General features: G+C 41.7%; 1 protein-coding gene across 4 annotated transcripts in view; it reads left to right on the forward strand.

Moving 5' to 3' along the window:
- ldlrap1b (low density lipoprotein receptor adaptor protein 1b) overlaps positions 1-15,184 on the forward strand; it is a 32,747-nt gene extending 17,563 nt beyond the window's left edge. The window contains exons 2-10 of one of the 4 annotated variants that reach the window (XM_042389167.1): positions 664-806; positions 1,578-1,690; positions 5,427-5,541; positions 6,337-6,409; positions 9,406-9,501; positions 11,606-11,739; positions 12,108-12,142; positions 13,952-13,983; positions 14,596-14,726. In XM_042389167.1, coding sequence (XP_042245101.1) covers positions 664-806; positions 1,578-1,690; positions 5,427-5,541; positions 6,337-6,409; positions 9,406-9,501; positions 11,606-11,739; positions 12,108-12,142; positions 13,952-13,983; positions 14,596-14,642 — 788 coding nt within the window. In that variant the 3' untranslated portion in view covers positions 14,643-14,726. Of the gene's footprint in view, positions 1-663; positions 807-1,577; positions 1,691-5,426; positions 5,542-6,336; positions 6,410-9,405; positions 9,502-11,605; positions 11,740-12,107; positions 12,143-13,951; positions 13,984-14,595 lie in introns of all 4 variants that reach the window. The other 3 variants (XM_042389168.1, XM_042389166.1, XM_042389164.1) reach the window with 3 other exon arrangements.
- Positions 15,185-21,500: the final 6,316 nt, after the last annotated feature.

Genomic DNA, 21,500 nt, shown 5'->3' on the forward strand with positions numbered 1-21,500 from the left:
TAGGCTGTCAGAGTGGAATCAGGAAACGGGGCAGATAAGAAATGTGTATGATATGATAAGAGAAAAGTTATTGACCCTATGCAGGGAAGTTGAAAGTGTTACAGCAGCAGAAGGACAGAACAGCTGCACAAATGAGGGTTTTGGTTAAATGGGATATAAGCATCTCTAGCTCTTTACCAAATTCGGTCACTTGTCTAAGGCTGTCAAACCACTGTCAAAAAAGCAGTAAACAATGCCCATATATAGACATTACTGATATTATACGTATACAGTAGCAGAGCTATTTCTCAGGTGGCCAAATAGATGAGCCACCTTTTGATTTAAATTTGCAAGAAAAACTCTGCACCTCATTCTATATACTGAAATATTTCTGAAAAAGGTCCTGAATTATTTTAGCCAGTAAAAATAAATTCCATAAGAGCGCTTCCCTGCCTTCAAGGAGAAGATCAAAAACATGTGCTCATTACACACACCCATACTGAGGACATGGTTTGACCTCAGTCACATCTAATATAGTTGAATATGTTCTCCTCCGAGTGGCCTGAGAGAATGCCGCACTGTACTGACACATGTCTGACAGAGCATCTCTCAGCTTACATCACAGTACAAGCAGCCAGTTTGTCGTGATCAGAAGTGTCACTGGTGCGTGTCTCTCATCTGCAGAGCTTCCAGAGAACTGGACGGACACAAGGGAGACCCTTCTGGAGGGGATGGTGTTCCAGCTCAAGTACCTGGGGGTCACCATGGTTGAGCAGCCCAAAGGAGAGGAGCTGTCTGCGGCGGCTGTCAAAAGGATAGTGGCCACGGTGAGAAAGAACACACACACACTCATGCTCTTACGTAAGCAGCCAAGACACACACACATAAGCATCGTAATAGCTTGAACACAGGGTACACAAAATCTCTTATCAACGCAGTGCTGTTCAAGAAAGTATTCCCAGAAAATGAGTTTCTGTCAAGCACCTATAATATTTTTTTCCCACATCATCACCCCTGCCACTTGAAAACAATAGACACCCAGTAGTTTCCTCCTGTTCATGACCTGACTGACACCTCAGTGAAAAGTGACTGGTTGGCTGCCTACTTCTCCCCCGAGGCCCCAGCTGACATTTAGAGGAGGATGCAATTAGTTTGGACACTGTTGCTCCGTATAAGGCTCAGCCAGCTTTATCATGGTAGAAAAGGCTTAATGTTATTGGATCTGGCAGCTCAGTGGATAATGAAGTTAGCAGTGGCAGAATGGTGGGACTCAGGACACGGTGATGTATAGAAGAGGAGGCCGAGGCTCTGATTGGGCCTAATCTGCTGGATGCCCTTGTTGACCCTCCAAAAAGGATGCTAGGCTGCTGAGTTGGATATGTTTTAACCTGTCGTGTTGTGTAATCTGTTTTTAGTAATATTTTGTTAGGCTGTAGTTGTGACTCACACACAGGCTCGTGCTTGTTTTCTTCAATATGTTTGCTCAACTTTGTTTGTGTTTGTTTGACAGTGTTTTTGACAATCAAGCCAGGGACTTTTGACTCTCCTCTTTTGACCACACCCTCCTCTCTTTCTCTCTTTCTCTCCCCTTCTTCCAGGCCAAAGCCAGTGGGAAAAAACTCCAGAAAGTCACATTAACGGTCTCCCCTCGCGGAATCATCCTTTACGACAGTGCCTCCAACCAGCTGATAGAAAACATCTCCATATACAGGTAAGTCGCCCTCTTTCAACTCAATGTTACTCACATGTTCTGTGTCCCTGAAGCAGTTGGGTGGCCCCGGTTATGAAATACTTTAACCACAAGCTTTTCCTTATCACCCACAATAAAACAAAACTCAGTGCTTGCTCTCATTCATCACCGGATGGACGCGAGTGCAAGGAGGTGTGGTACTTTTGAGGAGGCGTAAAGTGTTGCTGTGTGTGTGTGGGTGTGTGTGTGTGAGTGTGAAAGAGAGGGAGAGTCTATTAGCAGTACGTCTCATCAATCTTAACTCTCTTGGGAGCACTACAACAGCTGTACGTCTGATCTTTCACCTCAGGTCTGACTGACTATCTGACACACACACACACACTCACCCTCTCTAATAAATGCCTACAGATTTCACAAAACCCCTTGCCTGCCACAGCCTGCATGCTTAAAGCTGCCCAACCTCCATTGGCCTTGAGCTTATGAGTCAAACTTGAATCACTTCTCTAAAATTCCACATTTATGAGTCTACATATCAAGGAGAGATGGGACAGCTGTGGCTGGAGGCATTATGTTTTTGGGTTGTCCGTACATCTGTCCGTCTGTCCCATTCTTGTGAGCGCAATATCTCAGGAATGCCTCGAGGGAATTTCTTCAAATTTGGCGCAAACGTCCACTTGGACTCAAGAATGAACTAATTAGATTTCGGTGGTCAAAAGGTCAAGGTCACTTTGAATTCACAAAACACATTTTTTGGCCATACCTCAAGAATTAATATGCTAATTATGACAAAGTTATTAATATGCTAATTATGACAAAGTTTCACACAAATGTCTGACAGGATAAAGCCTTACATGTAGCCTATGTGCATGAACGGTACTAAAACAAAGTTCACTTTGCTTCACCATCGTCATATTACAATTATTAATCTTACATAGCCACAAACAGATACATTACCTCATTGCTATGCATCCTGCAAATGGCCGTTTTTAAGGAATATAGTATTATAAAATAAGTAGTGTCTTTCTTTTACTCTCTTCCAAAACAAATAAACATGCTAGCTAAGATCTTTATGACACGAGGCAGTGGTGCGCTGGGAAATGCAGTTTTTATTCCTGGAAAACACTACCGCTTCTGTCCACAGGGGCCGCTAAAATCAACACAAAATGAAAGTTCCTTGTAGTAACTTTAAATTCCTTCAAAGTCTTCACTACGGATATTATTATGAGTCTGGACAGACATGGATGTAAATTGCAACGTGACTGGTTGGCGGAGGCATACAACCGTGAGGTGGTATTTCTAGTCTTTTCAAGCATGGATAGCCCTGTGTTGAATAATTTCTTATAAAATCTGACAGATTGAGGGCAAAATCTCAATTGCTGACAGATTTCTTAAAGTATCCTGGAACAGTTCAATTGACAAGTCATCCTCACTGACCATGTTTCTGGATTTCCAGTGTCACCTTAGAATGCTCTTATATTTTAGAGCAAAGTTTCAATTTTCCCACCCATCCTCTCTTCCCAGTTCAGTATTTTTTGTAACCAGGATGGGAGTTAATTTCTCAGACATACAGCATTTATCTATATTAAATCTGGTCTCTACATCATTGGGCTGTTTTTTTTTAGATTGAACCCAAGTAACATTTCACATTCAAGTCCCTGGAAGGAGGGGCGTGGTAGAATGACAAACATCTGTGTCGTAGGCTGAGATAAAATTGAATCGATATGGTTCTTAAATTGCTGTAAGTGCATCCTAACACACTGAGATCAAACTGAACATCGACTGTCTTGTGCAACGTGGATTCACTGACAATTAGTGTTCCCTCTATGATTATTTTCACCATTGATTCATTTGACAGTTACTGTCTCAATTAATTGTTTGGTCTATAAAGTTTCAGAAAAGAGGGAACAATGATAATTATAGTGTTCAAATTGCTTGTTTTGGAAGGAACAGTCCAAAACAAAATACCAAGTTTACTATCATATAAGACAAAGAAAAGTAGAAATCTTTACATTTTAGAAGCTGGAATTAGAGAATGTTTGGCATTTTTGCTTGAAAAATTGCTTAAATGATTAAGTGACAATGTCTACATCACAAATCTCTCAGAAAGCGGTTGCACAGTCTCCTTAGTTTTTGTGCAAAAAAACCAAGGCTGCAGCTAGCGATTATTTTCATTATTGATTTCTTGATTAATAGATTAGTCGCGTCGTCTACAAAATGTTAGAAAAAGGTTAAATAATGTTGATCAAGGTGACATCCTCAAATGGCTTGCTTTCTCCCAACTAACAGTCCACAATCCAAAGATATTGAGTTTACTGTCATAGAAGTCTAAAGAAACCAGAAAATATTCACATTTGAGAAGCTGGAACCAAAGAAGTTTGGCATTTCGTCTTTATAAAATGACTCAAAAAGATAAATCGATTGAATAGTTGCTGATAATGATTAGCCTAATTTACAAAATGTTGCAGCTCTAAAAAAAAAAAAAAGGTCAGTGCACACAATCTCATCCTTTTGCAATGCTTCTCTAGTGGAAGTCTGCCATGAATGTTGATTCTCTTGTTTGAAGAATATCAATTAAAAGGTGCAGCACTTAAAAGGCTGACTGCATGAGGTGAATCCAGCTGTGACCTCAGGATGGTGTGAAGACATAAAGCAGCTTGTCGTATCTCGCACCCCACTGGAACTCTCCTCCCCAGACATCTGCTAAAGAGATGGAAGACCAATAAAAGAAATAGATTTGCCTAGACATCCAATTTCCCCAACGCCCTCCCTCCCAAACATTTCCCTGTAAATCTCGATTATGTTTTTCAGACCACAGCTGTGATTCTTAAAGCTCTCCAAACTTTTTCTCCCTTGCTTTTTTATTGATTTATCATTTCCACTCCTTATATTCTTTACTCATCAGTTAACTGAGTGTGTGACTATGCCACAGTGAAGTTAACAGTTGGAGCAGAGTGCTGATGCTTGAAGGAGAAAGGAAGGACAGATGGCAGACATTCATTATAGCCTTCCTCCGTCGTTTTGGGTCTCCCTCCCCAACTGGCCAGCATGCCCGTCACTTTGGTCTTTGGCGTAATGGCATCATGATCAAACAGTGGAGAAAAGCTATTTGCAGAGCATTACAGCGTAATTTAAAACCCCCACTCTGCACCTGAGACTGAGGAGCAAGACTGACACCTCTCACACATGCCACACAGAAGAATGCGACAGTGCAGCTTCGCACCTGAGTAGATCACCTTCTTCTACACCACAACAAGCCAGGAGCACTCCCCTCCGTCTGTGTGTGTCTTTTCATGTACCTCAGAGTGGCCAGGCCCAATGTAAAAGCTATAATTTAAAACTCTGTGTGTGTGTCAAAGTTGTTAAACAGGTGGACACAGTTAGGGTGTGATGTAGCAACTTGTTTGAAAAGCAGAAAGGAACAGCATCCCTTTGGTGAAAACAGTGCAGATGTCCAATGTTCGGTGTCGATTAACGACATTGTTCAGCTCTGTACCTGCACACAGCTGGGGTGTGTATTTGATCATGTGCAGAGCGTTATGAGCGTTAGGCTTCGAGATTGCCGGGGATTTTTTTTTTTCTATAATAGTTTAGAGAATTGCTAGATTGAACAGTTTAAATCAGATTTCTGGACTAGCTTAAGGGCTTAGCGTAGATGAAGTTGCACGATAGCCCCACCTGATCTGTGATGACTATAAAGTCATTGAGTTTTTATTAAAGTGTGTGTGTGTGTGTGTCTCTTTGTGTGTCATTTTCTCAGAATATCATATTGCACGGCGGACAAGATGCATGACAAAGTGTTTGCCTACATCGTCCAGAGCCAACATAATGAGACTCTTGAGTGTCATGCCTTCCTCTGCACTAAGAGAAAAATGGTGAGTAAATGAGTCTGCGTAATTATGTGTCACTGCACAAGTAGGCTGTTTATTCCAATGTGTGCAATAACATTCTCATCTTTATACTCACCAAACGTTTATGAGCAATTGAATCAAAATGTAAAAGAAAATGTTTTACTGCCTCTCCGGTGTCGTAATCCAAATGAACGCTGTGGGTTACTTGATGATAAATGCAGGCTGTAGGTGCAAATGTAGACTTCAGATTCTGCATACAGCAGAATTCTGCATGCAGGTAACCAATGCAGCTTTTGCTCCTGGCAAAATGTGGAAAGCACTCTATGCAGATATTGCATGTTGCAAAGAGACCTCAGAACAACCACACAGCCACTTTTAGTCACACTTGACTTGTATGTACTGTATGCAAATGTCCAAGTATTAAGTCAGGAGCTAGACAAGGAGTGAGCACATGAAGGGCGGGTAAGCTGTCATCCCTCTCTGGCATTCCCTCCATCCCTGGAGGTTTGCTGAACGAGTGAGCCGCTCCCTCCTCTTCCTTCCCCTCACTAATTTTGCTCTGGCCAAAAGGCCACATATCCTCCCAGTTACGTAAACAAGTTGTCATGGAGCCCACGAGTTTTGCTTCCTCCACTTCAAATATCTGTGTAGGAACTCTTCCTTGCGTCGTCGGTCAGTTCCTGTTTTTATCGTGCTCATAGTTCCTCACGTTCCTGGTGTTTCCTTCCTGTGGATGAGATGCATATGAGTATTAGTCATCTAATGTTTCACTTTATTCTCTGTCTCCCTATTGTCTGTTTCTCTGCCTCCCTCCAACAGGCGCAGGCGGTAACCCTAACGGTGGCTCAGGCTTTCAGAGTGGCGTTTGAATTCTGGCAGGCTGCCAAGGAAGGTACGCATGGTCGCCCCCGACGACCAGAGTGTGACGGATGAGTGAAAACGTTCCCCTCCTCTCTCTCCTCCCCCACTGTTGTTATTCTCCACTCCTACTGTATACATCCGTTTTCTAGCATAGGGTGGCCAAGCAATGACTTTTATCCCGAGGTTTCCCGGGCAACGTAGAAACATACATTTTCTCATGTCTTCCTGGTCTTGCCCTGGACACCCTCTAGGGGGGTCATGTCATGTGAAATACTGTAGATCTGTTTGGCTGCTCCTGCCAGTCACTGTTATTTTTTTCTCTTGCACACTTACACACTCAGACAGAGGAATGTCTCAATTGATTGAACCTGTTCCTCCCTGCAGTGGTTCAATCACCACCACGGGAGCAGAAAGACCTGTTTCGGTTTAGCGACGCCTCTTTATAACAGGCAACTTAGTCATGGCTAAGACTCATCTAGGTATCGACAGAGGAGAGGGTGAAGAGAAATTAAGGTTAGCCCGGGGCAGAGGTGGTCTGAATGGAGTAAATCTTCTCCATCTCCTTGATGGTGAGAATAGGACTCAGATGTGTGAGGACTGGGATTTTCCCTCGATATATTTCATCTTTACTGCACCCCAATCAACAGAAATGTAGTTCCTCCTCATTACATATTTATATATTTTTTTCATTCTTTTATGTCAGACTTGTAAAGCACTCAACCCCTTTGAAATTGCCAGCACCCTGAATAGTTGACTATTGCTGAGGAGATAAGCAGACGGTGCATGTTGAGGCACCACCGTGGACACAGCAGGCGATCAAAGTGCTGTGTAAGGACGGTGTCACACACAAGCAGCTCGTTCTTTTGTACAGCTCAGCAGAACATGCATGTAATTTACTGCATGTATGACTCCAGTGTAAATGAGCGGTTCTGAGGACACATAATATTGGCTTCTACGTCACCCCCCCCCCCCTTTCCCATCCTCATCTTTACATGTGTGTTGGTGCTGTTTGAATTCTGTGATTATCCATTGTTGCTGTCTGTCTTGTTTTGCACCTGGCACCTTGAGTCTACCCCCCCCCCCTCCCTTGTCGAGTTATTTTCTTCTTTCTCCTCCCCCCATCCCAGCACTCGCTTCTGTTTATTATAAAGGAGGAGACGAGTGAAGAGGAGGAGAGCGAAGGAGGGGGATGGGGATGAGGAGAGAGGGCAAGAGAGCATGAAAGGCGGGGCAGAGAGGGTGTTGGGATGTCGAGAGAGAAAGGAAAATGATTGTGTGCGTGTGTCAGTGGGAGCTCAACCCCATGACAGATTCAGTGTCAGTGCCATTGATCCTGTCTCATGCGAAGGCAAGCTTATTTATTCAGTCCTTCAGAGACCCGCACTTGCACTGTATGAAAATTCCAGACGCCTTTTTTTTTCAGTCACTCCACATTTCTACCACGTCTTCTTCTTCTTCTTCTGCTGTGGTGTTGAGGAATGTTTTAATGTGGGCACATTTCCATTTTTGGAGAGAGGGGGGGTATTTTTCCAAGATCAAGGCTGTGCCTCATGCCTCTTCATTTGTTTTTGTTTTTTTTTTTTTATTTCTGAGTTGAATATTAAAAACTGCAAATTAGTGCATGCATCCTTCTCACTCTTTCACCTTACACTCTTTCTCTCTCACTTAACAACCCCATCTCTCTTTCTTTTCTTATGTATCGCTCGCCCTTTCTCTCGAATTCTTTACCTCTCCTCGTTTTCTCCAAGAGGCAAGCCTAGTTGGCCGTTTAATTTGGTGAGCTATTTTCTCATAGTTCGGTACAGTGTCACTGATGAAGGGGAACTGATGCCAAGCTCGTACGAGGTTACAGTGGGGAAAGGAAGGATTTTTTTTTTTTTTTTTTTCCAGAGTAGAGTAGTGGTGTTCTCTTGTGGCAGAGAAGAAGAAAGTAAGATGAAGAGAAGGGAAAAAAAAAAATCCTTTCGAGTCTGTTTCATTAAAGTTACAAGACCCCAGAGGATCAGGGCAGGAAGAGAGGGTATCTATGTATGAAACGAGCAACAAACTAGGCAGACAAACTCTCCTCCACCACCCACCGCGGTTCTCCGCAGCCCACCACACATTCCTGACCCACATTCCTCCGTATATTACAGCTTCCATCTCTCTTTATTGGAAATCTGTGTTTGTAGAATATTCACTCTAAACACTGCCGCCAGCTTTGAACTGGTGTATCTTTAAGTTGGTTCCATTTTTTTGCAGATACTCAAGTCAGAGTGAAAACCAAGACCATGGGGGGGGGGGGGGGAAACAGGTGCCTGGGGAAAATTTTGTAACACTGCCATCGCTAAGCTACCTGGGCTTATGGGAAATGGGATGTTGTTTTCCAGACTAAGAATAGTTATGAAATAAAGAACACCTCCTTTCTGAAAGCAGCTTTCTTTAAATGGAATGGATATGGCCATTTAATCTCTGACCACATCATTGAAAGCCTGAGTGGTGGTTGTTTGATCTCTGCCCTACCTTCACATCAGGGGAAAAGGAGGCTATTTTAGATAAGGCAGAGATGGATGTTGATGTGAGCATTTGTGAGTAGACTTGAAGTAGTTTAAGAGAGCAGGAAATACAATGAAACTTAGTGACCTGCGCTATGTTATAAACCTTCTTCTTGGCAGGTGAGAATGTTTGGAGCGAGCAGAGCTTATTATCCGTCTGACACAGTCTGTTTAAATGCTGCAGTTACTGCACTAACTGCTATGAAGTATGAAGTGTGTTATGATCTTTGAAGCCCTGGCCTCTAGGTTTCCGCTGGCAGATGGCTTGAGTAAAGGCCTTAACCTTATCTGCTAATTTAGTCCTCCTAATTTATTTACACACGCTTATACGCTTGGTTAGCGAAACATTTAATACAAGCATTTTCAGCAGTTAGACAAGTAAACAGCTCCTGCACAGCTCCTGAATCATAGCCGTTCTTCACTGACAGCTCTTTCTTTCTTTCTTTTTTTCTACTTTTTGTCTTTCCCAATCTCCCGTCATTCCCCCACACAGAGAAAGAGAAGCGAGTGAAGTCAGGTTCAGACGGGGAAGGAGCCAGCAACTCTCAGTCGGAGAGCTCGGCCAGCCTGGGCAGCCTGAAGGGAGGAGGTGAGTCACGTCGCCCATCATCACGTCTTTCTCTCACTCACCCTCTCTGTCACAGTGGTCGTAGCCTCAGGGGGAGGAAGAGTATTCAGCCACTTGTCAAAGGTTGGCCTATATTGAGGCTGCGGTTCAGCTGATAACAATCTGCATTTCCCCGGGTATTCTTTCTCCCTAGCATCATCACAATGAACAGCAAATGACATTTTTGAGTGATTATGTATGATGATAATGGTAATGATGATGCTCTCTTTAATTCGGAAACATTAAAGGGAATTGCCATATTGTGGATTCATTAAAAACAAGTCTTGGTTCACAGATTCTCTGTGACGTTTTATGATATTAGAGAACTGTTCAAGAGACAAACAGTAACGTTTTGTGCAACTATGGTGACACAATCGCAGTCCTGTTTTGTGAAAAGCATGAAAGAGGCCTACGTTTCTCTGACCCAGTTGTTCAATCAGATTCACTGAGATTCCAGGGCCTGAGTCGCGATTCATACCTTATAAACATGTAGCAGACAACCTTAAGGCATTATTAGCTCCATGTATTGTCCTCAAATAAAAGAAGACAAGGAGCATCCTGTTGCCTGTGGCACAATGGCTGTACACTCATTCTTCTGTGTTTGTGCATATGCCTTTTCCCTGTCACACTTAGTACACCAACGACCTAATGTTCACATTCTCCCTGAGCCGTTTCAGAAGGCGGCAGTCTTTTTTTTTGTTGTTGTTGTTGTTTTGTTTTTGCAACTCCAATAACATCTAAAAACCCCAGCTTTGGACTGAGCCTCCCCCTCTGCCCAGCCAGGTGGCCTCCAGCCAGAGAGGGATCTCTCTAAATCTGTTCTGACACTTTATTTGGGGCTGTGGCCCTGGGTATGCTGTATTTTATGGCTGACATGGGTTTTATGGATGATCCCTAGTGAGAAGACTCAACAAAGTAGGACTTGGAAACAAATCGTGGCAACAGAGAGGCTCGTCATGCGTTCGGGCTGAACATTATCCCGCTGATCATTCAGTGGATCATTTGGTTGCCAGTGGATTGGATTTCTGTAAAGCAAATTGGCATAATTGTACAACTGAGTAATACGTGGTAGAGGCCTCTGAGTGCCTTATGAAACAGCCAGAGCATTTCTCTCTTCGCCAGAGGTTCCGTCCTAAAGCGGTGATTGGGGACAGCACAGCTTTAGAGCCATCAGAAGGTTACATTTATGTACCCTTCACTTTGGCTGATCAATCGGCATGCCACTGAGTCAGAGGGACTCACGGGATCAGTGGTGTTATCAGGGTTGAGTCAGCTTTATTCATGAGATATGATACCTACGACTCTCTCCCGGCGCCAGGCTTCTTACAGTGGCTACATAATATTAATGCTACTTCATTGTTAGGACGTTCTGCCTGCTTGATCCTCTTCTTTACATAGTTACATGCATCAGCTGGTTGTTTGCTCTCAGAGCCCCACTTCCACCTTAACAGACACTCAAAGCTGTTAACTCGGAGGGATTACCATCAGATGACCCTTGAATGACAGCTCCAGCCCCACAATATTGCCTACTTCATAAAGGGAGAATTCTCTAAATGCCTTCGAGCCAGTGTTGACAGAGAGGACAGGATGGAGAGAATCGCTATCGCAGGCTGACTCAGTGTGTGAGCCTCTCTTTTGAGGAAATGGTGAAAAGGTCAGTTGAGGATATTAAGCTTTGGCATAGAAGAGTGAGCATAGCAGAGTTAAGTTTAGAGAAGCCATTGAGTTTTTCCTGTTCCCAACGGACAACATTAGCCTAAAGACTAGACAGAAATTAAGGTTGACAGATTATTGACAGACATTAATCATCAGGCGAGGCCATTACAAGCCAATCCCATTACAGATCAGTGGTGTCACCGTGCTTAGGCGTGCAAGTCAGGGGGTTACTCCATGCTCACTTATCACAGAGTGACAATGCACAGATGGTCATATCGATGAGATACATCAGAGGCTTGATAAGGAAATGTGGAAAACACTTTGTACTGGGCTACTACCACTAATGTATTCTTACACTTACATTGAGGTTTGAGGATTTTCATGCATTTATATGTAAATTGTCTGACATCTTTCCTGCTTTGTATTGCAGAGGTAGCCACAGGGAAACTTCTGGATTTGGCAGAGGGGGCCAATATGGCGCTGGTCCACTCAGGAACAAAGCAGACCGAATCGGATCCTTTTATGGTGCATAATCACGCAACAGAGAACAACAATACTGTATGGGTAAGACAAGAGTCAGGGCTGGTCAGTGAGTTTCAGCTGTTTAGGCTCGATATGATGCACTGTACCTGTTGTATTCAAAGGAGTGGATTCTACAGTTACGCTGCTGCTACGCTGAGTAAGACAATAGCCTATTGAACAGAGCTGGTCTTATCAAATGGTCACATAGCTGTAGAGGGTGTGGGGCTACACATACATTAACCTCTTCAGACCATTTTATGCTAGAGAAAAGTGGTGAAAGGTGATTGTGTGATAGTTAGCATACACATACAAGCAAACGTTTGCATGAATAAACACTGTTTACTTATCTCCTGACCAGAATTTAACTTTTTAACTTCATCTTTAACCACTTCACATGTTCTGTCTGGCAGGAGTTGGAGGACGGTCTGGATGAGGCTTTCTCAAGGTGAGAAGAAGTGTGGATTTGGTTTTCCTCATATCCCAGTCCCAGTTAAACAGCCACACAAGCTGCTGCTCTGGAAATAGCGACCTGTGGTTTTGGGCTGCTCTCTGCCTCTGCTTGGCTCACCCCAATGCACTCCTAACGACAGGAGACAGGCTCAGTTTACAGGCCCTGGCACAGCCGACACCCGCCCTGAGTCACACTGCTTCTGTAGGCTCCGTTTACAATCGTCTCAGGCCCACACACCCATTTCAGATGAGCTCTCCCTCTCAGGAAGCCTATGATTTTAAATGGGGGGCACATTGTTGTAGGATTTAAATCACAAACCTATTGGAAAGTTACTAATTTTGGTTCATAAGTTATTTAAAAGAAGCTACAGCATTGTGGTGGAATAAAAGCAATGAAGACTCAAGAAGAGTTCAAGTCTCATAATTTTCTGGTTCAAGGCTGACAGGAAAGCGCATTGTCTATGCTAATTGGAATTCCTTAAACTCGGTCTACGCCATCAACAAAGTAATCAGAATGAGGCCCGAGTCCTCTGTGATTAATGTTTCAATTTAGTCTGTATCAGCGGCTCACTCAGATAAGCTTTGGTGGTCTGCTGTCAGGTTGCACAGTGCAACTGTTTACAGCTATTTGTTTTAGGCCGCCGCAAGGACTCATTCAACCCTTTATTAGTGCATTTATTAACTTTGGCTCTGCTTTTCATTCCCTCTGCTAATTTGACAGTGGCCCCTCTTTATTCTTACTTTCATTTAGTGGAGGGAGAATGGGCTCCACAGTCTCTGTAATCAAGCACTAAGAGGCTATTTTAGCCCCCGTTATCGGATGATTATTTGTCTGCACACACTGTAATTACACCCCAACTCTGTTAATCTTCCATTCTGTGATTAATGAGGACGCTCCCACTGTAAGCAACGAGGTATCCAGATGTAGATTTCTTTAACTGAAGGATATTCAGGGGCCTGAGGGCCAGGTTGACGTCTTTGTCCGTCAGAAGAAGATGATTGTGCTGGTAGATGTTGGAATCAGAGCAGAGGTGATAATTAGAGACAAGTAATGGTTCTGTGAATGAGGATAATGCTGATTGATGGTGTTATTTTCACTTTACCTGCTGTTTGGTGTGTAGCACATGGGTGTGGTTTTGCGTGAGGACTGAAATATGCTCCGGATTAATGAAATGTTTTTGAGTTGAGTAACCTGAATGTGCCTTGTCATCACTGTACTTTGAGTAAGCTCCTCTACCATATTATTTCACACAAAAACACTATAAACAGCAGAGAGTAGTAGTTATAGGATGTAACTTAAATTAGCACTAGAGTACTCAGTATGTAAACATTTCACTGGCACCAGGGCCTCGTGCGCTGAGATAACTTGAGAACTGAATCATGTAACAGGCAGCATCATAAAAAAACATCTGCTCCCTTCCTGCAACACCAAAGTTTTCAATCTGAGCATCAAAGTGGCTATTCCCAAGTTGAACTCTTTTTTATCTTTTGATTTGTGACATTTCAAGTCTCTTAGATGAGTCGTTTTGTTCATATATCTTTCCATAGAAACTGCAGATCTGCTCATAAGTTGTCAGGGATATTTTTTGTTGTGAGAGACTGTACTGCCATCTGGTGGCTGTGAAGTGTGGATTTACCTTGTAGATGTAAAAGCATCTAAAGTGCCTGTTGATCATTATAAGAAAAAGCCAGTATGGTGTGCATATGTTTTCTGTCTTGCGAAAAGAAAAATTGTGGTTAACCCACTTTGTTGTAAGGCAGTTCAGAACAGAGTTTAATTGTTATGTTTCCTTTGCACCCCCAGCCGCAGTCTGGATAGCTTTGAATCCTACTCAGGTAACGTCATTCACTGGATCTAGTGACTTCCACCTCATTCCCCGTTAGTCACCCCACTATTCAAACCTGCTCATCTGTCTGGATATCAGTGTTCAACCAGATAAATTAAAGCACAAGTAGTTTTGCATTTTCTTTCAAGGCCATCAACACAGACCAGAACCCTCATCCGACTTGTTCGCGGGAAAACCCCTCCTATTACCATTCCACAGTTCAGTCCATCCCTGTGCTTCACGAGACACGTTTCTCTGCCACAGAACCTAATGTTGTCCTCCACTGTGTCCACTTCTTCATCACAAATATGTTGTTTCTCCAACTCACACATCATCAGTCTTGTAATGTTTAATGTCATGTCACTGAATGAAATGTCCCGGTGAGACAAAATGCCGTTCACATGTACATGTAGGTCTAACATGTTTGTGTTTAAATAGGCCTTGTGTGCGCATATTAGAGCGGTCTCATGTTGCTAATTTTTACGTCCACACTTTGTCCCATTGTTCACGAGCATTTTAAAATGTCATGCATTGTTATTCGTACTATCAGTAATCTTTATTACACTCCAGGTTTTATTTTGGCAGTTGCTAACAAAATGTCTCTTTTCCTCTGCTTCTCCAGACTCGCTGAGTCTCGCACTAACCCCCAGGTCCTGGACATTGGGGTAAACCCTCAGGACTTCAACACTGAAGAGTGCCTGTCCCCAGGCAAATGGGACCAAGAGGACACAGACTTCCCCGCACAAAAAGACTCTTTTGGGTTCTAATGTGAAGCCTCCGCCAAGAAGGAGAAAAACAGGGAAAGATGAGGAGAAATGGTGGGTAAAACATGTTTGCATACTGGAGAAGTGGCAAAACAAACGTTTGTTACATCAGTAAGGTTTCCCACCTTCTCCCTGCTGCCAAGTCCTCTGAGTGGTGCAGTCTAGTGGCTCTCGGATGCTTCTGCATCGACACGACCAGAGAAGGGCAACATGAGCAGGCTGCTCACAGAACAGGCCAAAGCAATACAAACCAATTTATCCCTTTTCTACAAGAAAACATGCAGTCATTTCATGTTTGTTACAGTCAGTGTATTACTTCCTTTTTTGGTGTCTGTTTACCCATTCATTGTATGTAATGTGTTTGTGGTATGTGCTTTTGTACATTATGTTAAAGAAAGCGTGTGTGTTGATGTACAGTATATAAATGTACAAAATGAGACATGATAACTAGGACTTGTTCTGTTTGGAACAGTTTTTTTATGTGAGGTAAAGGTCAACAAGGGTGCTGTCACATATTTTATTTACTTCAAGATTTAGAAATGTAACTGGATTAGAGGGAAAAGTCACTGGTGAAGGTCACCAACACACCAGTACTCATATCAGTCAAAACTATAAAGTTACTACCTGTGTGCTTCAAGGCTTCAGCCTTTTTTTGGGCAACAAAAGCTTTAAAAAATGTGTGTGTGTGTTAGTCAAAGGAGTGTGTGTGTGTGTGTGTGTGTGTGTGTGTGTGTGTGTGTGTGTGTGTGTGTGTGTGTGTGTGTGTGTGTGTGTGTGTGTGTGTGTGTGTGTGTGAGTGAGAGAGAAATTGATGAGAAAAAAATGACAATCCTATTTTTTTTTTGTAATGCAAAATCTATTTTTGCACTCAACATTAAACCATCTTTAAAAGCACATATTTCATGTAAGGGAATTTAATGTCAAAAAGCATCAAACCCATGACTTAGGCTAATTTACACTGCCTGGATTCACTCTTCCCCTTGGATTTTTTTATGTCATGTTTTACAACTTTTTATTCACAGTGGATTAACTAATCTTTTTGGATTGAGCCTCAACCCTTTTGACAATTAAACAAGTAGAGCATTTTCTGATCTCTTTGATAGCAGCGTGAGTTTATTAGCAACACAGTTCAAGCTAAGCCAGGCACACAAACATGTCTTGGTGGGAAATAGGAGGGAAGCTTTGATTTGTATGGAGATCACCTGTATCGCACAAGGTGATCTCCATTCAACTTAATATTCATCTTCTCAAAACAATTAGCTATACATGCAATGATTTAGGTGATATGAAAGAGCAGCTGTCAATTCTGTATGTTTGCTCAATTTGTAGAGATTCATGTCAGCAATCCTCATTAATCCACTGTGATTCATAGCTGTAAAACAAAACATGGAGGCCAAGAGGGTGATTGTGTTTTATTGGCACTCTACCACTGTAAATTAAATTACATTGTTACATTGACTTTGCTCTTTTTTCCAGGGATGGTTCCCAGTGTTATTTTTGGCATTTTGTTTATGTATGAATTAATTTAATTCATCAATTTACATAAACTTCAATAAAAGCACATTTGCATATGAGTAATATTTATTCCAAGATCAAATTGTTCAACTTTTTTGTAAATTCTCATGTGCACCTAACTCTAACTGCTTCATGTTATCTGTTACCTCTTTCTTTTATTTTCTTGCATCTTTAGTCTGAATCTAACCAGTGCTCAAGCTTGGAAGGTCTATGGCAAACTTCAACCCATTAGATTTTAAATGTCCCGTGTAAAATGGGAAAATGTGATGTTTGATGTTGAATAGAAGGTCACATGGTTACCATAAATGGAGGTTCATCCTCTGAAGAGGCCTGAATTTCAAGAGCACATTCAGTGGATGTATTTTGTTCACATATTTTGACCAAAGGAAGTGACCAATCAACAGACTGACATCATAATCTCTGAGCTTGTTTTATCCTTCCAAAACACACGACTACATCCGAAACCATTTTAAGTTAGTAAGGCAGAAATGTACAATTTTCAAAACATAATATTATGTTGCTGTTGCCTTATGGTGTAAACACCATAATAAATCTGGCCATGGGTGAGATTAGACCTGTAACAATTTGTTATCTTTTTCAAGCAAATGTCAGATATTCTCTAATTCAATCTTCTCCAGCATTCTTCACAGTTCTGTGCTGCTTTTTCCGTTTTATATTATTGAAAACCTACATTTTGAACTGTTAGTCAGATAAAACAAACAATTTGAAGATGTCACCTTGGACTTTAGGAAATTGTGGTGGCCATTTTCCACTATTTTCTTACATAATACGGACCACACAAGGTCAACATAATGCAAATAACTGAGTTGCCTGTATGATGTGCTATATTACACTACAACTACATAAACATTGATAAATTCAATGCAAATGTTTATATTTCAGGGAAAGAATAATTTTGGTTTCACTGAAGAACGCAAACATTTTTCTTCCAATCTATCACTCTTTGTACCATCTGCTTTGCCACACTCAGAAATCCTCATCTCCACTTGTGAGCAGCAGCTCTGTAAAGCAATTCAGCAGATTTACTATCAGATCTGGCCCAGGGGGTCTCATTTGTATGCTTAATTTAGTTCTCATTTATATTGCATCGAATATTTCTGTATTACTGTACTTAAACATGTTAGACACCAGTTCGGCAAATGAAAGGTATGCACATGCAGGCACATAATGTTCTGTTGTTTTGCATTTGGAGGATCAGTAGCTGAATAATAGAGTCAGATATACTGTAGTGGCCTCTGGGGGGGAGTCGGTGCATGTTCTTGACCTGGAATGACTTCTGTGGTTAACTCAGTTTGTACAAAAATGTTTTCTGTTGCAGGCCAGTAATCCCAGACATACAGATGGACTGGGAGTGTTAGAAACAGCTGTATGAGCCTTTTGTTACCAGACTAACTTATAAATGATCAATGTATGAACCTGATCCTTACTAGAAACAACTAGACAACCACTCTGAGCTGGCCCTTTGTGGGACCGCACTGCCATCTGCTGGCAGTTTGGGAAAATTTGGAGTTCATTAATTTTCTATTAGACTACGATACAAGTGGTTAGACACATTTACTTTTAAGGCCATATACCAATCATGTATATGGATGAAGGTCTGGTAGACTGGAGGCTCGCTCAAAATAAAGTGAAGTACTGCATAGATCTAAGTATACAGGAATTTCTTTTACTAAGAAAGGCCATATACCAACGCCAAATTCAGCTTGACCTCTCTAAGACCAAGCTCCTTGTCATGCCAGCAAGTCCTTCCGTACAACAAAACATCAGCATCCAGCTCAAATCAACCCAACTCATGCCCACAAAATCTGCCCGGAACTTGGTCGTCATGGTTGATGACCAACTAACCTTTAAGGTTCACGTGGCCTCAGTTGCTCGATCGTGTTGCTTCGCCCTGTACAACATCAGGACGATCAGACCCTACCTGTCTGAGCTTGCAGCACAACTCCTGGTACAGGTTCTCATAATATCACGCATCGACTACTGCAACTCCTTACTGGCAGGCCTCCCTGCATGTACACTCAAACCCCTGCAGATGATCCAGAACGCGGCAGCAGGTCTGGTCTTCAATCAGCCCAAAACAGCACGTCACCCCACTGTTGATATTTCTCCACTTGCTCCCAGTTGCTGCCCGCATCAAATTCAAAACCTTGCCACTTGCTTACAAAACAGCAACTAAAACGGCTCCTGCCTACCTGAACTCCCTCATTGAGGTCTACACTCCCTCCCGCCCACTATGCTCTGCCAATGAAAGGCGCCTGGTACAACCACCACAGCAGGGCCCTATGTCACTTGCTTGACTCTTCTCCTCTGTAGTTCCCTGGTGGGGGAATGAGTTACCAAACTCTGTTCGATCTGCAGAGTCCCTCTCAATCTTTAAGAAAAGACTAAAGACCCAGCTCTTTCGTGAACACCTCTGCACTTGATGGACTGTAAGTAGAGAAAAAATAAAAAAGACAAAAAAAACCCCCAAAAACTTGCTTCTATGCAATCTATGCACTCTATGCATTGCCTTGGTGCACTGCCTGTTGGCATCGACGTGTTGTATCAGTCTCATATGTACGTCACTTTGGATAAAAGTGTCTGCTAAATGAAAAGTGTAAATGTAAATGTCAGAAGCCTTGTTTGACTGGTTTGTAGAAAACCACTCACTGTCATTTCACAGTCTGATTGATCCCTGTGCTTTAGAAGTTTCTCTACAACAGACCATGTCATGTTACATGTTAGCGATGTGTGTAGTTCACATGTAGCTCTATCATATGTTTTTTCATGTTTGAATAGACGTCTGTATGTTAGAGCAATCTCACATTGAGTTGTCACTGTAAGGTGAGCAAGGGTATCGTTTTTTTGCAATTCCTTTTTCATCGTGATTGTTTTGAAATGCCACTATTATGATTTATGTTTATATCTAGAGTTTTTTCACACAGAAATACCATTGCACAGTTTCAGGTTAAGCCAGGTTCAATCTAAGATTAAAGGTTGTGCAGCAAATGTCTTGTCATCAACCTGTACTAAACCTTCACCTTTGTCCTCCTCCTTAAATTGAGTTTGTTCACTTCAGCCTTGAAGTGCAGATCTTTGTCCAGAGTAAAAAAAATGGGTCAAAGCAGAGGCCAGAATGAATGACCAAGGTATCAAACTCCCTGCAAGGCTGCAAAACTGAGCGCGATAGTGTTATCATATGATCATTTTTTCTACCTGCTGAATAAAAAACTACAAACCTGTTAAAGATGTTGGTTATTCCTGAGAAAAATGGGACAGAGCTTAAATCTGTCTACTAGTAAGACCCATATGGAAATATCCAGATCACCAATGGACATCCAGTAATCCACTGAATTTGTGTCCAGGAGATGTGAATACGAAAAATCTGCTGGCACTGTACAGGCGGCAGTGATGCTGTAACAGGATGTAAAAAGTTATTCTATTAATAGCAGAAATGAGTTAAGCAAGTTGCAAATTAAAAAACACATGGGCAAAGTACAGAGCTGTGTCTGAAAAAAAAAACATCAGTGATCATATTATGTAATTTTTCATTATGGAGGCAATAGGTGATCTTCTAAATTTGTGAAGAAATTCTTGAGTTAAGTAAATTCAGCTGTGGCTAATGAGAGCTGAGTTAACAAAAACAAGTGATAAGACTAGTGTGTTAATTAGCAGTAAATGCAGTATTGGACAAAATGAAAGTTCTGATGGTCTGATGATGGCGCTGGATTAAAAGGTCAGAGAATCATCAAATGATTAGTTCATGGGGAAATATGAATGTACGTCATGTCAATATGTCCAATAGTAGAGATTCAAAGCCACTGACAACTTCATTACCTCCCTGTAAGCCTCTGGTCGGGAGGTCAGAGATCACATTGTATAGTTGTATAACAATTGAGGAGCTGATGCCCCCTTTTTACAAATTTAAATTGACAAGACGTCTTCTCCGAGCTACACCATGACATTAGGCTATGAGGGTGCTGCACCTGGTTTGTTATTCTGTTTTAGTGTTTGAAGCAATGTCAAACTAATTACTATACTATACTATACTATACTATACTATACTATACTATACTAGCACTGTAACTGTTGGGTTTCTGTTGCTAAACAGAAACCACTGATTTGTGTCATATTTTTACATTTTTAAATCCTCTGGGCAGTCAGCTACATGTCAGATAAGCATCAATATTTTAATTGAAATGTGTTCACTACAGCAGGTCTTGAGACATAATATCCATGGCTAACCACATATTTGACTAACAAAAGGGCTGATCCCAAAAGTATTGAGAGATGAACTGTTGCATTGTTGGTTTTGTTTACAATGATGAAAATATACAATATCACAAGCCTCATCTTTTAAAATATAAAACGAAGAATATAAAAGAAGGAAAGGGCTTCAAGAGGATCTTTTGGCAATGTTAATGATGATAACTTGAAACTAATAGCTAGAAACTGTAATTCAGAGTTACTGATCGCTTATGACATATTTTCTGAACACAAAGAATTATAGTATATTTAAATAGATATGTAGATATGGTTAGGGTGTGTTTGGCCCTCTGAAAGCCTTTTTCCTTCTGTTATTGAGTAATAATGACCCACCTACAAAAAAAGCATTAGCATATACAGGGTCTTCAGAAATGTTCCATTCAAATCCTTGTAAATAATCATTTACTAGTCTCTATATAAAGTAAGGAATCTCTGTCTGTCTGTCTGTCTGTCTGTATGTTTCGCATATCTTGAGAACCGTTCATCTGATCTACTTCATACCTGGCAGGTGGATTGCTGGGGAATCAAGGAAGTGTAATGTTGATGTCTGAAGTTGTTTGGATGAGCGGTTCTTAAGAAATATATAAAAATACCTCATAAACAACGTTGATTTGCTTCCTCTGAAGAAGAAGAATGGAATGGAAATACAGACAGCACCACTCTGCAATTGCAACCCAAATTGTGATTTCTGTAGATGGATTTTTGCAACTACGGAACACAAAACTCTACCCTCCTTCAGTCTTTTTCATGCTAATTTTCACACTTCACACAAAGAGTTTTGTTGTGTAGCTGACATGTAACATGCATTTAACAAAGACATCTCCTCTGCAAACCTTCTGCTCTCACAGTAAATGAAAGAGTGTAAACACAGCGACTGCACAGCAGTGGTCTCCCACAGGTGGTTACCTGTATGTAACTCCAATTCTACAGTACAAATTAAAACACAATACCGCCTGACGAGAATTACATGGAATTACCAAAT

Source organism: Thunnus maccoyii, chromosome 16 (genome assembly GCF_910596095.1).
Source record: "Thunnus maccoyii chromosome 16, fThuMac1.1, whole genome shotgun sequence".
In the NCBI taxonomy this organism is placed as follows: Eukaryota; Metazoa; Chordata; class Actinopteri; order Scombriformes; family Scombridae; genus Thunnus; species Thunnus maccoyii.